Here is a 19,834-nt window from a genome sequence, read left to right as displayed (position 1 = left end):
CTGCAACATAGGGACACCTGTACTCCCATTGGCTGCAGGTGTGTGCATAAGTTTCTCTCAGGCTATTCGCTGCCTAGGCAGAAGGGTAAACCACTAGGAGCAGAGCTCCCATATGGGTGGAGCTCCACGATATAGTACAGGATGCACCAGAGCTCACAAGTACAAGTCTCATAGCAAAGGGTTCGAATACCTATGTAAATAAGGTATTCTGTTTTTTATATCTTAATAGAAATATCTAAAAACCTGTTTTCGCATTGTCATTATGGGGTATTGTTTGTAGATTGATGAGGAAAACATTTAATTTAATGTATTTAGAGTAAGACTAAAGTAACAAATGTGCAAAAAGTGAAGGGGTCTGAATACTTTCCGAATGGACTGTATGTCCCTGTCCCTCATGTGCAGTTACTCCCACTGTGCTTCAGTACAGGTGGACTTATTAATGCTTAGGACTGTAGCTACAGCACAGTCATATCGTCCCAGACACTGCACGATACAGGAAGCTGTTGTTGGCCACTGCTGTCTGCTTCCCACTCAGCCCTGCGTGGTCTCTTCTTCTCTCCTATCCGTCAGAGTAGCCTTTACTTTATCAGTCCATTAAAGCCAAGAGATAGTCATCCCCGGTATGTGTGTTTGTTTGTGTAAACCAATCTGGCTCCATCTCTAGTCCGCCTTCTCAAAGGCTCCTGACGCCTCCTCACCAAATAACTCACTGTAAGTGTTTTCACATAACTAAAACCCCACTTGAGTTTCCAAGTACAGTATGTATGTTGCGATGGATTCATGGTCAAGAACAGTGTGGGGTTGAGGGCGAAGACAACATCTAGTGAGTGTATTTATTTATCGTTGTTTGTTTTATCACATTGTAAAACGTGGAGTGGTTTGAAATATTAATGCTGTGCTCCTGATCTTAGTGACTGCAACTTTTTTACAATTTCCTAGCAGCACTGTATATTAGAGTGTGTTTGTGTGTGTTTCTGGGGTTGGAACAGGTTCAGGAAACAACCAAAAACTGGAAAATATTTCTACAAAAAATTGAGGAACAGAATCAGAACCGGGAATGAAAGTGATCTATAATGTTCTGGAACAGAAAAGTAATTTTAAAAGCATGGGAAGCGGTTAATAATGTTATTTTACATTCCTGGCCTTTTTTTTCCAGTCCCACAAAAAAAATGTAACAAAGCACCTATGCAAAGCCCTCAGTCTGTCACTCAGAAACTTAATCCAGTGTCTGCCTGCCAGCTGAAAATCCTGTGTAGACTACGAGCCCCTCCCCCTCTGACGCAAAGCCTACTGACATTACAAGTGTAATTCAGAAATTAGGGAGAAAGATTTTTAATTAGAGAAGATTCGATTCACTTTTTCAATGCTAGTTAAGGATACTATAGTTATCACGTTTCACATCAAATTTATTAACTAAAAAAAGGTAATACAGGTTTTGATTTCAATTCTGCTGCCGCTCTGCACACACAAACTGGTCCAATGTTGAGCCAACTTTTTGAAGTTCAAAGACATTCAAAGTTCCTTCATAGAAGCCGCTCCTCTGTAGTTATAATTCTGTGGGCCTAAATAAGATAATGCATGTCACAACAAAACAAGACGTCCAGTACTTCAAGCCAAGCCTAGTACTACACCCTCCTACAACCTCTCCCCACCTGCAAAATTGTGGTCAGATCTTGCACCCTACACTTGTCTGTCCAATGTTCGTAAATAGCTTGCCGCTTCATAGCAAGCTGCTTTATCCTCACTGATTGGTGAATTAATTTCATGTCGAGCTAAATGTAAAACAATGTAGATTTATTTCACAGGTTTAAAAAGGAACAGAAATTAATGATATAAACCGTTTCTTTTTTGGAGCTTGAATCTAAGAACTTTTTGCTGTTTTGCTATTTGCTATTTTGCTGGTCAGAACAGTGGAATGTAACGAAAAAATATTGTTTTGGTTCAGAACGAAATGCGTCCTCAGTATGTACATGAGTGTATGTGTGTGCTTGTTTGTGTTTATGTCTGTGTGTGCGTTTGAGTGTTTCATTGTCAGGAAGCCCTTGATTAATTGTTCTTAACATCCTGGGTTCATCAAAAATTAAGAGAAGCAGTTTTACTGGCATGTTCAGACAGAGGGCCCAATGGTTTTTATAGCTCAATATTCTTAGTTGAGAAAATTCTCTCTCTCTCTCTCTCTCTCTCTCTCTCTCTCTCATAAATAACTAACTCACCGCTAGTCTGGGCAAGAAGACCTCAAAGAAGAAGTAAAAATTACGAATTGTGAGTTTAGTGTAGTGATCTCAGAGGCCGTGGTATCCATGGCAACAAGGCAGGTTTGAAAGAGCGCTTATGGGAGGCTTTAGGCTGGCTGTGTGGGAGGAGCTTCACTATGAGACTCCTCCCCCTCCTTTCTTAAGGGGGTACATCAGCTTTAATATTGCAGATAGATTGTAACTTCCATCAATGTAATTGCCTGCATCACTTCCAATCACCCATAAAATATGTTTTTTCAAATATATACAGTACCAGTCAAAAGTTTGGACACACCTACTCATTCAAGGGTCTTTCTTTATTTTTACTATTTTCTGCATTGTAAAATAATAGTGAAGACATCAAAACTATGAAATAACATATATTAACCAAACAAGTGTTTCCAACAGTATTGAAGGAGTTATGCTGACCACTTGTTGGCTGCTTTTTCTTCACTCTGTGGTCCAACTCATCCCAAACCATCTCAATTGGGTTGAGGTCGGTGGATTGTGGAGGCCAGGTCATCTGATGCAGGACTCCATCACTCTCCTTCTTGGTCAAATAGCCCTTACACAGCCTGTAGGTGTGTTGGGTCATTGTCCTGTTGAAAAACAAATGATACTCCCACTAAGCACAAACCACATGGGATGGCGTATTGTTGCAGAATGCTGTGGTAGCCATGCTGGTTAAGTGGGCCTCACTCACAGTGTCACCATCAAAGCACCCTCACACCATCAAATCACCTCCATGCTTCATGGTGGGAACCACAAATGGAGAGATCACCCGTTCACCTACTCTGCGTCTCACAAAGACACGGTGGTTGGAACAAACATTTTTTGCAAATCTGGACAGATTTCTCTTCTTCTTATTGGTGTCCTTTAGTAGTGGTTTCTTTGCAGCAGTTCGACAATGAAGCTGTGATTCACGCAGTCTCCTCTGAACAATTGATGTTGAGATGTGTCTGTTACTTGAACTATGTGAAACATTTATTTGGGCTGCAATTTCTGTGGCTGATAACTCCAGTGAAAGTATCCTCTGCAGCAAAGGAAATTCAGGGTCTTCCTTTACTGTGGTGGTCCTCATGAGAGCCAGTTTCATCATAGCGCTTGATGGTTTTTGCGACTGCACTTGAAGAAACTTTCAAAATTCTTGAAATATACCAGATTGACTGACCTAAATGCCTGGACTGATGGACTGTAATTTCTCTTTGCTTATTTGAGCTGTTCTTGCCATAATATTGTATTTTAACAAATAGGGCTATCTTCTGTATCTTCTGGTTCAAACACATTGAGAAGGAAAGAAATTCAACAAATTAACTTTTAACAAGGCACACCTGTTAATTGAAAAGCATTCCAGGTGACTATCTCATGAAGCTGGTTGAGAGAATGCCAAGAGTGTGCAAACCTGTCATCATATATTTAGATTTGTTTAACACTTTGTTTGGTTACGACATGATTCCATATGTGTTATTTCATAGTTTTGATATCTTCACTATTATTCGACAATGTAGAAAATAGTACAAATAAAGAAAAACCCTTGAATGAATAGGTTTGTCCAAACTTTTGACTGGTACTGTATACAGTGCCTTGCAAAAGTATTCATCCCCTTTGGCATTTTTCCTATTTTGTTGCATTACAACCTGTAATTTAAATAGATTTATATTTGCATATTATGTAATAGACATACAGAAAATAGGTCAAATTGGTGAAGTGAAATTAAAAAATAACATATTTATAAATATAATAAATAAAATCTGGTGCAACCAATTATCTTCAGAAGTCACATCATTAGTTAAACATCTCTTGGATAGCGGGCCGTATTTTCACAACCGGATCAAAAGCGTGCCCAAAGTAAACTGCCTGTTACTCACGCCCAGAAGCTAGGATATGCATATAATTAGTAGATTTGGATAGAAACACTCTGATGTTTCTAAAACTGTTAGAATAATGTCTGTGAGTATAACAGAACTGATGTGGCAGGCGAAACCCTGAGCACAATCCATCCAGGAGGTCATTGTGTTTTCCAATATTTTTCTATGGGAATCCTGATTTATTAGGGCCCATATTGCAGTTCCTATGGCTTCCACTAGATGTCAACAGTCTTTAGAAATTGGTCAATGTTTTTCTTTTGAGAAATGAAGAAGTAATTCTGTCCTTTGTACGTGTCACTCTGAAGGGCTCTAGTATTTTGGTGCGCGTGAACAGGAGCGTGCTTGTGTTATTTTTCTTTGGTATTGGAAACTGTTTGTCCCGTCTTAGATTTGATCGATTATTTAAATTTTAGGATACCTGAGGTTGGATTAGGAACGTTGTTTGAAATGTTTGGACCAAGTTTACAGGTAACTTATTAGATACTTTGTATCTAATGTTGGCGAGTTTGAACCGGTGTATTTCTGAATCAAACGTGCCAAATAAATTGACATTTTGGGGATATAAAGAAGGAATTTATCGAACAAAACGACCACTCATTGTGTCCCTGAGGCATTTGGGATTGCAAAAAGAAGAAGATCTTCAAAGGTAAGGCATTTATTATATTGTTATTTCTGACTTTTGCATCGCACCTGCCTGGTTGAAAAATGATTTTCATGTGTTTGTATGCGGGGCGCTGTCCTCAGATAATCGCATGGTCTGCTTTCGCCGTAAAGCCTTTTTGAAATCTGACACAGCGGCAGGATTAACAAGAAGTTAAGCTTTATTTTGATCTATTACACTTGTGATTTATGAAAGTTGAATATTGATATTTATGTAGCGTCCCAGGTGGTATAAAGTCCACCTGTGTGCAATCTAAGTGTCACATGATGTCAATATACATAACCTGTTCCGAATGGCCCTAGAGACTGCAACACCACTATGCAAGAGGCACCACCAAGCAAGCGGCACCATGAAGACCAAGGAGCTCTCCAAACAGGTCAGGGACAAAGTTGTGAAGAAATGCAGGTCAGGGTTGGGTTATTGAACATCCCACGGAGCAACATTAAATCCATTATACGTTTTTTTAAAGAATATGGCACCACAACAAACCTGCAAAGAGAGGGTCGCCCACCAAAACTCACAGACCAGGCAAGGAGGGCATTAATCAGAGAGGCAAGAAAGAGACCAAAGATAACCCTGAAGGAGCTGCAAAGCTCCACAGTGGAGATTGGAGTATCTGTCCATAGGGCTACTTTAATTCTTGTGATCCCGGATCCGGGAGCGTAATCATAGCCTCAAACGAATTAACATAACGCAGCGGACATAAATACTCCTAGAAAATGTTCCTATTCATGAAAATCACAAATGAAATATATTGAGACACAGCTTAGCCTTTTGTTAATCACACTGTCATCTCAGATTTTCAAAATATGCGTCACAGCCAACTCTAGACAAGCATTTGTGTAAGTTTATCATGGCATAATGCTATGCTAGGCTCTGCTGGCAGCAGGCAACATTTTCACAAAAATAAGAAAAGCAACCAAATGAAATAATTTACCTTTGAAGAACTTCGGATGTCTTCACTCAGGAGACTCCCAGTTAGATAGCAAATGTTCCTTTTTTCCCAAAAATATTATTTTTGTAGGCGAAATAGCTCCCGTTTGTTCATCATGCTTGGCTGAGAAATCGACCGGAAAATGTTATCACTACAACGCCAAACTTTTTTTCCAAATTAGCTCCATAATATCGACAGAAACATGGCAAAAGTTGTTTAGAATCCATCCTCAAGGTGTTCTGACACTGAATTGGTGCAGTCTGTAAGGGTGAGGGGCCAGGGTGACTGTGGGTTCTGTGTGAAACACGTTACCTGGTGAAACCCTATTGGAAGAAGGACCTCATTCTGAAATGTGTCTGTGTGACCTTCTAAGTTATCCTCAGAAGTGGTGAATTCCAATTATTTTAAATGTGCTAGCCATGTATGCCCTGGGTTTGGCCATTTAATATTAAAACATCTTGAATCTGTGTGAACTAGTTAAGACCATTCGTGACATAGTTTACTAAAGAAGGTTGCACCTGTAATCGTTTTCAAACATGTACCCCATTTTAGAAGTATTGAAAGATGTAAATGTATGAGTTGCATTATCCTACGAACTAATTATGAGATAGAAATAAGAAAATATCCCTACAGGTTAAAATGTTGTTGAAAAACAGTGAATTCATTAGGTATGTTTCAGAATAGCATTGTGTGACTGTGATTTGAGAGTTGTGTGAATATGGAAATGAGTCTTAATCTGACGTTTGGATAGTAACATATAGAAATATGCTTACTCAGACGATTGAAATTTGGATAATAGACATTTATATAACATTATCTTGGGGTTCTGTTCCTTCACTGCCCATCATAGAATATCACGGAGTGATATTGAGAACGGGATGATATTTTAGAAAGCAGCGGAATGTCTATAGTTCCTGAGAGGCTTGATTTTGCCGTGGTCTCTGGGAGGTTAGAGAACCGTTGAGGATCCCATGACGGGCTGGTCATTGTCCGGGAAACAAAAGTTTGTTTTGTTTTGTTCTGCTGAGCGTTTTATATGGATTCTGTGAATATATGAAAATATGATCAATTGTATGTGTGTATAATCGATTACTAGAGATTTGATAAAGTAATACTGGGAATATGATTATATACAATTTAAACCACCCATACGTAGACGTACGTAGGTTTTGAGTTGGTATCTTTAATGGATAATTTGATAAAGATGAGGTTTAAGCATTATTAAACGGTCTACAATGTATTGGCAATTGTCTCAGAAACTGATTGGTGTGTCCACTTTTGGTTAACTTACCCTAACGATGTAACTATAAAACGCTTATTGGATTTTCTACGTCCGGGTGCTACATTTGAAATACAACTGACCTTAATTAAGGCCTGAAAATGTGTTTAAATGTTTCTACCTAGTATGAGAGGAGTTGATGGATTTATTGAATAAACCTTTTTCCATAAAGTTAGAGTGAATTAAGATGGAATCTCAACGTAATTTATAATGTCGTACAAAGCCTAGGGTATCCATCAAACAAATTATCATTGCGTGATTAATGTGATGTAGTAAAGTCATTTAAATACGTTGCATGAGAAAACATAATCTACTTTTATTAAAAGCGCAAGATTTGTTTCCTCGTCAATGAATGTCAATTTAACTCTTTGCTAATCTATTCCATTGGCATGTGAGAATCTCGCCGGAGAAACGCTTGGACCTTAGATTACGGCTATTTTCTGGGAATTGTGACGTTATTATGTGCCTGTTTTTACGACTACAGACAATTGTAAATTGGGTTATTTGCAGTGTTTCTTCGTAATTTCTAGAAATCTTTGTAATTTCTAGAAAATGTAAAGGTTCTAGATTTGGGGTGGCAGGTTTGAGCGTTAGACCAGTAACCAAAAGGTTGCAAGATTGAATCCCCGAGCTGACAAGGTAAAAAACATGTTGTTTTGCCCCTGAACAAGGCAGTTAACCCACTGTGCCTAGGCCATCATTGAAAGTAAGAATTTGTTCTTTAACTGACTTGCTAAGTTAAATAAAGGTAAACATAACATTTCAATAGCATTGGGTCTATGGTATTGACTACAATCTGAGTTTCTGATTGAATTTGCCTGGAAAGATACGGCCACCAGTGTTTGCTTAAGATATAAGCTGAACGTTTTAACAGCCTGCTTAGTTCAAATTGAAAGACTAATTCATTCAACATAAATAGAGAGGTGATTTCGATGTTAATACGTTGTCTGTTGCCTAAATGGTCTGCTGGAATAACATATTGAGAATTGAGTTGTATTTAAATAACTGAATCAAAGAAGAGACAGTTACCTAAATCGAATGAATTCAAATAATGGTGGATAGGTAATTGCGATAGAGTTGTGCCCAACAAATTGTAATTTTTTTCTTCTTATGGATCGACTGATGTATTTTATACATTTGGCGCATTACATGTTATTTTTAAAGTCTTGGAGATTTCATAAATGTGAAGCTGAAAGAGAAGAGAAAGTTGTCAAGTTTGTTTTGAATCTTATGATAGAGGTAAGCGCAGAACATTGTTTGAGTAGGAGGATGCAGAGGACAATCTCCAAACACCCCACAGGGCCGAAAGAGTGGGATGCCTTGTCAGGCGAGTGGGAAAGCTGCTGTTATCGTCAATACTACTCACCAAAGTGCAATCATTGGACAATAAATTAGATGAGGTGCGATCACAAATATATCCTACCAACTGGACATCAAAACTGTAATATCATATGTTTCACGGAATCGTGGCTGAATGACGACATGGCTATTCAGCTAGCGGGATATACGATGCACCGGCAAGATAGAACAGCACACTCCAAGACGAGATTGAATCATACTACACCGGATCTGACGCTCGTCTTATATGGCAGGGCTTGCAAACTATTACAGACTACAAAGGGAAGCACAGCCGCGAGCTGCCCAGTGACACGAGCCTACCAGATGGGCTAAAACACTTCTATGCTCGCTTCGAGGCAAGCAACACTGAGGCATGCATGAGAACATCAGCTGTTCCGGATGACCGCTCTCCGTAGCCGACGAGAGTAAGACCTTTAAGCAGGTCAACATACACAAGGCTGCGGGGCCAGACGGATTACCAGGATGTGTGCTCCGGGCATGTGCTGACCAACTGGCAGGTGTCTTCACTGATATTTTCAACATGTCCCTGATTGAGTCTGTAATACCAACATGTTTCAAGCAGACCACCATAGTCCCTGTGCCCAAGGACACAAAGACAACCTGCCTAAATGACTACAGACCTGTAGCACTCACGTCCGTAGCCATGAAGTGCTTTGAAAGGTTGGTAATGGCTCACATCAACACCATTATCCCAGAAACACTAGACCCACTCCAATTTGCATACCGCCCAAAGAGATCCACAGATGATGCAATCTCTATTACACTCCACAATGCACTTTCCCACCTGGACAAAAGGAACACTTATGTGAGAATGCTATTCATTTACTACAGCTCAGCATTCAAGACCATAGTGCCCTCAAAGCTCATCACTAAGGTAAGGATCCTGGGACTAAACACCCCCCTCTGCAACTGGATCCTGGAATTCCTGAAGGGCCACCCCCAGGTGGTGAGGGTAGGTAGCAGCACATCTGCCACACACATCTTTCATTAAATTGTCTAATATTGTAAGAAACACTTCTTTGAAGGGTTTGCATGACCTATGACCTCTGTCAATGACTTTGATTTTAAGGTCATTTGTAATACTGATTTAAAGGTCATTTGTAATATTGATAATTATGATGAAGTTTATAGTTCTTAGCCATATTTGTGATTTGGATCAATGTGAAAAAGGAGAGGGCGTTGCCTTTGACTAAAGGTAGGCTGCCTTAAGTCTATTTTCCTACGACCGTATGGATACAATTATTTTTTATTTATGGAGTTCTTAAGAGTAGTGATTTTAATTCGATTTTGTTTTTTGAAATGTTGTTTTATTTTTTGACCAGTAGTGCGTTTTTCTTTTACACGTTACTCACTTAGGGAGTTATGTGTCAAAATGGGGGAGGTAACAGCCCTCTGAGGTTTTGGATGAAAGTTGACATATCTTGAGTGATGTGTATGGAGTGATATGTGAAGGAGTGTATTGTTGTGTTGTTTTGTTCTGTTCTATTCCCGATGGGTCATAGGTCTAATTTCCTGATTCTGTGGCTCTGCGATAGAGTTAATGGTGTGATGGGGAGTATAAGCCCATTTGAAAGAACAGTTTCAATCGAATGTGTTGTTATTCTTTTTGACATATGTTTAGACATTTGTATTAAGAATAATTGGTCAAAGTAATCATTTATCATATGGTTAATGAACTGAACTAAACTGTTGTTCTGATCTGTTCTCTTGAGGTTATCAGGAAAAATGACATCAGACGGTATCTTAATGTAAGGAAGAGATAATTGGACCGAACAGTGTGTGTACCTCAAAACCCCCTCTAACTGGCTGAAGAATAGCAACAAAGGCGTTCAATACGACCCTGTCCGCACCACTTCTACCGAGAGAAATGAGTCCGAGCCAGCAACCGGTGTACAGCATCTGATCAAAGCTATCAACTGCTTTTCTCTCATGTCTTTTCTCAGGAGTGTGAGAGGAGTCCACGTGGAGTGAGCATGGGGAGAAATATGTTCCAAACTTCTTTTATGTTACTGGTATACTGGTTGACGAATGGACAACAAATAATGGGTGGTAAAGGTGATGGCGGCTCAGGTGAAACATTGAAATTGGGACATTATCATGGCCATCCACTTTGAACTGTAAAGCTATCTGACGAAGACGAAAAGGACGCCAGAAGAATCAGTGCCTGAAGGGGGGGGGGGTCAACTGTGCCCAAAATTGTTTTAGTCTTTGGGGTATCAGGTTGATTGCAGAGGTCTACACACAACATGGCGGATATTTCTTTGGCTGGTTTGGTCTCTGAGCGCTGTACTCAGATTATTGCATGGTGTGCTTTTTCCGTAAAGTTTTTTTGAAATCTGACACAGCGGTTGCATTAAGGAGAAGTGTATCTAAAGTTCCATGTGTAAGAGTTTTATCTTTTATCAACGTTTATTATGAGGATTTCTGTGAATTGATGTGGCTCTCTGCAAAATCACTGCATGTTTTGGAACTACTGAACATAACACCCCAATGTAAAATGAGATTTTTGGATATAAATGTGCACTTTATCGAACAAAACATACATGTATTGTGTAACATGAAGTCCTATGAGTGTCATCTGATGAAGATCATCAAAGGTTAGTGATTAATTTTATCTATATTTCTGCTTTTTGTGACCCCTCTCTTTGACTGGAAAAATGGCTGTGTTTTTCAAACATAATCGTTTGTGGTGCTTTCGCTGTAAAGCCTTTCTGAGATCAGACACTGTGGCTGGATTAACGAGAATTGTACATTTAAAATGGTGTAAAATACTTGTATGCTTGAGGAATTTTAATTATGAGATTTTTGTTGTTTTGAATTTGGCGCCCTGCACTTTCACTGGCTGTTGGCGGGGTCCCGAATATCCCAGGTTAATGTTTCTGTTCTATACAGGGCCAGACACTGGTCTCTACACAATGAAACAGCAGATACTGTCTGCTATGTATTATAGGTATCTTTCATACAAATCTTAACCTTGTGACCCATTCTATATATCTGCTGTTCATCATGTAGGTTGAAAGGGGTGTATCTTGGCTATAAAATACCTTTGTACTTTTGTCTCGGGGCTCTCAACGAATCATCTGTGCGTGAATCGTCAACCAGCCTTGACCAGCCATCATTATCATAGAGCACTCAATCGATTCACTTTATATGTGTGTGTTGTATTGACCTGCTCCCTTATTAATAAGTGATTAAAGATTTAGTTTAAGTACAACTCTGACTTGTGTGATAAGTTTGTCTCTCCTCATTTGATAGTAAAGAAATGAACCACCACAACATATATACATACATATATAAACACATTTTAAAAATATATATATTTTGCTTTATTACCTTCTAACCCAACCACCCTTCTCCTAATTGGAGTAAACTAGTGAACAACACCTAAGCTTCTACTTCCAGCTTATACATACTATATACATTTTACGGATACAATGTATTTTACAATAGTTATATTTTGTTTGTTTTTACTCCTGTCCTTCCTCCTAACCTCAACCTCTCCCATCTATTTCTTTCACAAAAGTTCTGAACCTATATATGTTTTATGGACACAGTATGTTTTACATTAGTTTCTTGTTACTAGTTGTTATTCCCAAACTTCAGCTCCATTCAACTCCTCCCATCTGTCTCTTAACACCATCCATATTGGCTTTATATATTCTTCAACTGTGCTGTGATGTTTCACAGAAGTTCTGAACCTTTCTATTCTCAGAATTTCTACAGATTGTAAATTGAAAGTAAATTGTTTTTGCTTAAGGTATTATTATAATATTGATTGATTGACTGTGACTTTTCAGATCACCCTGTAGTGCTATCTGCAGAGTTAGCTCCAGGTAAATGTTGCAATTTTTCAGCCATTGCTGGACCTGTGACCAAAACTCCCCCTCATTTTTCCAGTACACTGAATTGCGTAGCCTTGTGTTTCTACGGAGATTGTCATTCCACTGGGAATCACTGTGTTTCTCATCCCCAGGAGTGAGTATAGCGAGCCTTGTCTGTCGGTCTCTAATTAAAAAGCATACAGATTTGTGTGGTCATGCGGATTAAAGAGAAATAAGAAAAGAGGCTGATCTTTACGTACAATTTGTCTCCTTTTTTCCCTGAGTATGTTGGTGCGTCTGAATTGCACTAGTGAATAGGGTACCGTTTCAGATGCAGCCACTGTCAGGCATAATCTCTAGACAGGAAGCCACTTGTGCTTGTCCACCTTCTGATCCCTCCTATGACATCATTGTTCATCATTCTTTCACCCAACTATAGGGGGAGAGAGCAGCTCTCAGTCTATTTCTCAGCATCTATCATTGGCTCCTTTCTCTTTTTGTAATTTCTTTCTCTCCACATTCGGTCCCTTCTCTCAACCTCTTCACTCTGAAGCCTCTCTCTCTCTCTCTTTTCTCCCGTACCCCTCCTCTCTTGCATCTATATTTGTGTGGATTTCTTTGACTCACTCTCCATTTCGCCCCCCGCCCTCTCTCCTCATCTCTCTTTCCCTCTCTCTCTTTCCTTCCTTTTCTGCCTCTCTCTCGTTCTCTGTAGTATCGGAGCTGCATACTAATAGAGTTCTTTAATTACTTTTTTCATAGGGACTGTCTGATATAACTTAAGCTGTGCTGCCCTTGCACATTGCTATGGCGAAACTCCAGTGGTTAATTGTACTAAGAGGAGGCGTGTATGTGTGCGTGTGCGTGTGCGTGTGTGTGTTTCTGGGGTGTGTGGGGAGGGGAATAAAAGTTGAGAGAGAGACAGACAGACTGACAGACAGACTGACTGACTGACTGAGACGGGGTGAGAGAGCTAGAGGAATGAAGAGATGGAGTAAGATCCAAACACAGAGACACTATTTGAGCTAAGGGTGGATGTCGTTTAGGGCCCTTTTATGCTCCTGTCAATCCTATTAATCCCTGGCAGAGCACAGACAGACAGAGCTCTCAGCTCTCAGCTGTCCATCCGTCTGTCTGTCAGGGATATGTTACATACATTTGTGTAACTCCATTTAGTGTTATGTGTTACGTTACAAATGGATTCATGGTCTGGTTACTTAACATAGAAACGAAAGTAGATAGGTTGGTCGGGGAGGATGGGTGGCCTTATGTGACCGTCCAGCGTGTTTAACTCGTGTTGGGGACAACTGTAGCATTTTAGCTAACTCTTCCCTTGACCCGGCTACGTAATTTCTCCTAACCTGCTACGTTAGTTCTCCTAACCTGCTGCGTCAGAATCCTAACCTGCTGCATTAGCCGCTAACGTTAGCCAGAAACGCTTACATGCAACAAGCAGCGTGGCCTCAGGGCAAGACTTACTATACTATACATCCTCCAAGATGTTTGATAAATTACATCATCCAATTAATGTGATATTGTATGGCAGGGTAAGACACATGATACTATACATCCTCCATTTCCTATTCCATTGGTAATGTAAAATATTCTACTAAATGCGAACAAATTTACATCCCAAATCCTACGAATTGACCTTAGGCCGGGTTGCATAGTAACTACTATACTGCTGACATCTATACACTGACACCTATGAATAAGTCCTCTACAGTGTTTCTCAACCCAGTCCATACACAGTCCATACAAGATGTTGCTGCTGACTGATCGATTCATCAGTTAGTTAGATACTTGATTGGTTAGTTCACTGCAAGCAAGAAAAACTACATCCAGAGGCTGCTTTTCTGGTTGCTGGCGTCACTAAGACACCTGATGCCCAACTTCTATCAACACGTCTCCAACGCCACTAGGGGCGATAAGGTCCTTTACCACTGTTATTCTACTCACTACCAAGGATACAAGGCCCTCCCTCATCCGCCAATCCGTACTCCTGTTTCCAGTTTACAAGCAGAAATTCAAACATTTGAGAAATGGTCACCAGAATGAGAGATTATGCTACAGGACTGCATTGCTAGCACTGATTGGAATGTGTTTCCACACTCCGCCGATAACATTGATGAGTTAACCACCTCCGTCTCCGCCTTCATTCGAAAATGCATTCGATGAGGGTTCACTGCTTCGGCCGAGGACTGGAATATGTACAAGAAGTTCCGCTTTGACCTCTGCAGAGTCATCAAACGAGCAAAAGGACAATATAGGAATAAGGTGGACTCATATTATACAGGCTCTGCCGCCTGCCGCATGTGGTGCGGACTACAGTCGATTATGGATTACAAAGAAAGACCCAACCGTGATCTGCCCCATAATGCCTCTCTACCAGACGAACCCAATACACGCTTCGACAACAATAACATCGTGCCGGGTGTGAGAGCCGTCACCGACCCAGAGGATTGGGATCTCGCTCTCTGAGGCCGACTTGAGAAAGGTCTCTAAACAGGTCAACATCCGCAAGGCCGCTGGGCCCGACGGGTTTCCAGGGTGCGTTCTCAGATCATGCGCAGAACAGCTGGCAGGCATATTGAAGGTCATTTTCAAACTCTTCTTGTCCCAGTCTGTAATCCCCACATGTTTTAAGATGACTACCATAATTTCTGTCCCCAGGAACTCTAAGGCGTCATCCGACAATGACTACCGCCCTGTAGCACTCACTTCTGTAATCATGAAGTGCTTTGAGAGGCAGGTTATGGCACACATTAACTCCACCATCACAGACACCATAGACCCACTCTATACCGCCCCAACAGATCCATAGATGACGCAATCTCAATTGCACTGCCCTCACCCACCTAGATAAGAGGAATACCTATATGAGAATGCTGTTCATGGACTACAGCTCAGGGTTCAACACCATTGTCACCTCCAAACATGTCTCCAAGCTTAGGACTCTGGGTCTGAACACCTCCCTCTGCACCTGGAAACTGGCCAACCCCAAAAAAAGTGTTAAAGATTCCAACCAAGATTCCAACCACCTAAGCCATAGACTATTCTCTCTGCTTCTGCATGGCAGGCGGTACTGGTGCATCAAGTCTGACACCAACAGGCTCTTGAACAGCTTCTATTCCAAAACAATATGACTGATAAATAGCTAACAAAATCTGAATTAACCTTGTATCCTCATTGACCTTTTTATTTAAACTGTTTGTCACTATGCACACTCACAGGGCCCTACACACTCACACACACTAACTCCATCATCTGCTCACTCACACATAATATGTACATACTGTACATGTATATTGACTACACACACACACCCTCACATACAAGCTGCTGCTTCTCTGTTTATCTTAAATCATGTTGCCTAATCCCCTTACCCTTATACATATCTACCTCCATCACTCCAGTATCCCTGCACATTGTAATTCTGCTACTGGAACTGACCCTGTATATAGTATGCTTACTTACTTACTCACATATTGTTTTCTTCATACTTCTTCTTATTTCTTGTGTTATTATCTTATTTCTTTTTTCCTAGTATTACATTGTTATTGATTATTGCATTGTTGGGTTTTGAGTTTGCAAAAAAGGTAGTTAACTGTACTTGCGCATGTGACATAAAAAAATTTGAAACTTGAATGTGCTCGAATACTAGTTTTTATTGTAACAGTTATGAAGAGGAGGAAGATTCTATAGCCTGCTGATCATGCCCATGCAGGGAGAGAGAGGGAGAACCATGCAAAGGGAGGTAGTACAAGGCCAAGAAAAAAGAGGGCGACACATACACTTACCCTGTAGTAGTCCGTGCTGTACACGTCTCGGGACATGCCGAAGTCACCGATCTTCACCAGCAGGTTCTCTCCCACCAGACAGTTACGTGTGGCCAGGTCTCGGTGGACAAAGTGCTGGGAGGCCAGGTAGACCATGCCTGCAGCGATCTGCTGGGCGATGTGCAGCATCTGGGACTGGGTCAGCTCCACGGGTCGGTTTGTCGGACCGTCACCCATCATCACAGAGTCGGGACCGTGAGCCCTTCAGGAGGAGAGGAGGGGAGAAGAAAATCTATTGAAATTACAGATCACTACCAGAAATGTGACATCCCATATCTTTCTTAGAACTTAGTGATGGTGTGGTTGTCCTATTGCTATTTTGCATACAACTTTCCCACGACTTTCTAGGAATGGTGCAGGATAGTTGCTTGGCTTTGGAACGTTCTTAGCATATGTAGCCCTTTCCTGCAGTCAATGGCTACTGGCATTACACACCTGGCTAAAATATTACTGTAGCTCTGTTTGAATCACTTTTATAGTTAACTCTGACACATGCTGGAAACAGAAGATACTCTACAGGAATGATGGGGTCCATCCAAATCATCTTGGCTCCTGGACTCTGTCCAAGCATTTCAAGGCTCCGTTGAGACAATTAGTTATCAATGACACAAGATCAACTCTGTTAATCCCTACCATTGTGACACTAAGTTGTCATAGTGCTGCATCAAATGTGCATGATCCCAGGGGCGTTGGCAGACACAATGTAAGTAACTTAGTTGATGTCCCCCTAACTGCCCTGAACACCACATTGTTGATCCTACAGCTATTGTATGCAGTAACCATGTGCCTATGAACCAGTTACACTGTCAGCACTGAGGCGGAATGCCTTAGTAGGAAGTCCACTGGGTGCAGCTCACCGTGCACTATTAGCTCCAATGTACATAACATGAGCAAGTCTACTTCTGACAAGCTTCCCAGTAAAGCATTAAAAACAATCAAGCAACCCAGATAAGTGCTAAAAATAGCCCATATGAACATATGTCGACTAAGAAACAAGGTGCCTGAAGTCAATCAATTGCTTTTAACAGATGACGTTCATATTCGAACAATCTCTGAAGCACACTTAGATAATACCTTTGATGATACAGTGGTAGCAATACATGGTTATGCCTTCTACCGAAAAGACAGACATGTCAATGGGTGCGTTGTTGAGGTCTATATTAAAAACCACATCCCTGTAAAGCTTAGAGAAAATCCCATGTTAAATACCGTTGAAGTAATATGGCTATCTGCCTCACCTAAAGCCCATTCTGGTGGGAACTGCTATAGACCACCAAGTGATAAAAGTCAGTATCTGGATAATATGTGTGAAATGCTTGATAATGTATCTGATATCAACAGAGAATTATATTTTCTGGGTGATTTAAATATTGATGTCATTACGCACACCTGTCCCCTATTCCCACTGATTAGTACTTGTATAAATCTGCTTTAAATTAGTATCCAAATCCATTGAATGTATTGATCACAACATAGTAGCCATATCTAGGAAAACTAAAGTTCCAAAAGCTGGGCCTGATATAGTTGATAAGAGGTCATACAATAAGTTTTGTAGTGATTCTTATGTTGACTATGTAAAGAATATTTGCTGGTCTGTGGTGTGTAATGAGGAGCAACCAGAAGCTGCACTTGGCAGATTTATGAAATTCCATATTCCAGTTACTAAAAAGCATGCAACCATTAAGAACATGACTGTAAAAACTGTTAAATCCTCTTGGATGAAGAGGAATTGAAAAATATTATGGTTGAGAGGGATGAGGCAAAAGGTATGGCAAATAAGTCTAGCAGCCCAACCGACTGGCAAACGTACTGCAAATTGAGAAATAATGTCACTAAACTAAATAAAAATAAACTATACAGTGAAACGAAAATAAATGATGTAAAGAATGATAGTTTAAAGCTTTGGAGCACCTTAAATGAAATGTTGGGGAAAAAAAGGCAAACTTAGCTCCATCATTCATTGAATCAGATGGCTCATTCATCACAAAACCCACTGATATTGCCAACTACTTTAATGATTTATTCATTGGCAAGATTAGAAAACTTGCCCGCAACAAACTCTGACACGACACATCCAAGTATATCTGACCAAAGTACAAAAGACAAGCACTGTACTTTTGAATTCCGTAAAGTGAGTGTGGAAGAGGTGAAAAAAGTATTGTTGTCTATCAACACAGACAAGCCACTGCGGTCTGACAACCTGGATGGAAAATAACTGAGGATAATAGTAGACGATATTGCCACTCCTATTTGACATATCTTCAATTTAAGGCTACGAGAAAGTGTGTGCACTCAGATCTGGAGGGAAGCAAATGTCATATATATTCTATATTGTGGATAAAGAGTTACTTGTCTAACAGAATATAGATGGTGTTCTTTAACCTCTTTGAGATAGGGGGCAGCATTTTCACTTTTGGATAAATAGCATGCCCAATTTCAACGTCCTGCTACTCATGCCAAGAATATAAGATATGCATATTATTAGATTTGGATAGCAAACACTCTGAAGTTTCTAAAACTGTTTGAATCATGTCTGTGAGTATAGCAGAACTTATGTAGCAGGCAAAACCCCGAGGACTAACCGTTCAGATTTTTTTTTTAGGTCTCTGTCTGTTCAATGAGTTCTCATTGGCAAATGATATTTCTTAGGAACTGGTTTTCAGTTCCTACCGCTTCCACTGGATGTCACCAGTCTTTGGAATTTGGTTGAGGTTATTCATTGCTGCAACGAAACCACTACTAAAGGACACCAATAAGAAGGAGAGACTTGCTTGGTACCAAGAAACACAAGCAATTGACATTAGACTGGTGGAAATCTGTCCTTTGGTCTGATGAGTCCAAATGAGAGATTTGTGGTTCCAACTGCCGTGTCATTGTGAGATGCAGAGTAGGTGAACGGATGGTCTCGGCATATGTTTTTCCCACCGTGAAGCATGGAGGAGGAGGTGAAGTGCTGTGTGGGTATTTTGCTGGTGACACTGTATGTGATTTATTTAGAATTCAAGGCTCACATAACCAGCAAGGCTACCACAGCTTTCTGCAGCGATACGCCATCCAATCTGATTTGTGGTTAGTGTCACGACTTCTGCCGAAGTTGGTTCCTCTCCTTGTTCGGGTGGTGTTCGGCGGTCGACGTCACCGGTCTTCTAGCCCTCACCGATCCATTTTTCATGTTCCATTTGTTTTGTCTGATTGTCACATACACCTGGTTTCAATTCCCTAATTACATGTTGTATATGTTCCCTCTGTTTCCCCCATATCCTTGTCGGGAATTGTAAGTACGTGTGCCTTTTGTGACTGGTGCGAGACGGGTTTTGTGCCCATTAGTTTTTTGTGATTTTTGTAAGCCGGGAGTTATGTGCATTAAACGGCTCCCGCCATTTACCAAGTACTGCTCTACTGCATTTGACTTCCATGCCACCAGTTACGCACCTCTTGACAGTTAGTGAGACTATCATTTGTTTTTCAACAGGACAATGACCCAACGCACTTCCAGGCTGTGTAAGGGCTATTTGACCAAGAAGGAGAGTGATGGAGTGCTGCATCAGATGACCTGGCCACCACAATCACCTGACCTCAACCCAATTGAGATGGTTTTGGGATGAGTCGAGGAGAATCACTACTGTACAGTGTGTGTGACCCTGATTTAGCCCACTAGAGTAATTAAGGAACTTGACAAAAAAACAATATTCTTGGTATTTCATTATTTGAACCGAACGTTTCCTAAAAGTTCAAACATGGTTACATTTATATTTCAATGATGGTAATGTTCTAGAAGCATTCTCCATCCGGTTTGACATTGGGAACGTTTTAAATAGTTCATAGAACGTTAAGAAACA

The 19,834-nt window shown here is 40.5% G+C and overlaps 1 protein-coding gene across 2 annotated transcripts in view; it reads right to left on the bottom strand.

Annotated features, from left to right (window-relative positions):
* LOC118358081 (BDNF/NT-3 growth factors receptor-like) overlaps positions 1-19,834 on the bottom strand; it is an 83,114-nt gene that overhangs the window by 9,482 nt on the left and 53,798 nt on the right. Inside the window, exon 15 of one of the 2 annotated variants that reach the window (XM_052478578.1) lies at positions 15,951-16,197. In XM_052478578.1, coding sequence (XP_052334538.1) covers positions 15,951-16,197 — 247 coding nt within the window. The remainder of the gene's footprint in view (positions 1-15,950; positions 16,198-19,834) is intronic. The other variant, XM_052478579.1, reaches the window with a different exon arrangement.

This window comes from Oncorhynchus keta, chromosome 25 (genome assembly GCF_023373465.1).
Source record: "Oncorhynchus keta strain PuntledgeMale-10-30-2019 chromosome 25, Oket_V2, whole genome shotgun sequence".
In the NCBI taxonomy this organism is placed as follows: domain Eukaryota; kingdom Metazoa; phylum Chordata; class Actinopteri; order Salmoniformes; family Salmonidae; genus Oncorhynchus; species Oncorhynchus keta.
The sequence above is the reverse complement of the archived record's forward strand: the minus strand, read 5'-3'. Positions and strand labels throughout refer to the sequence as shown.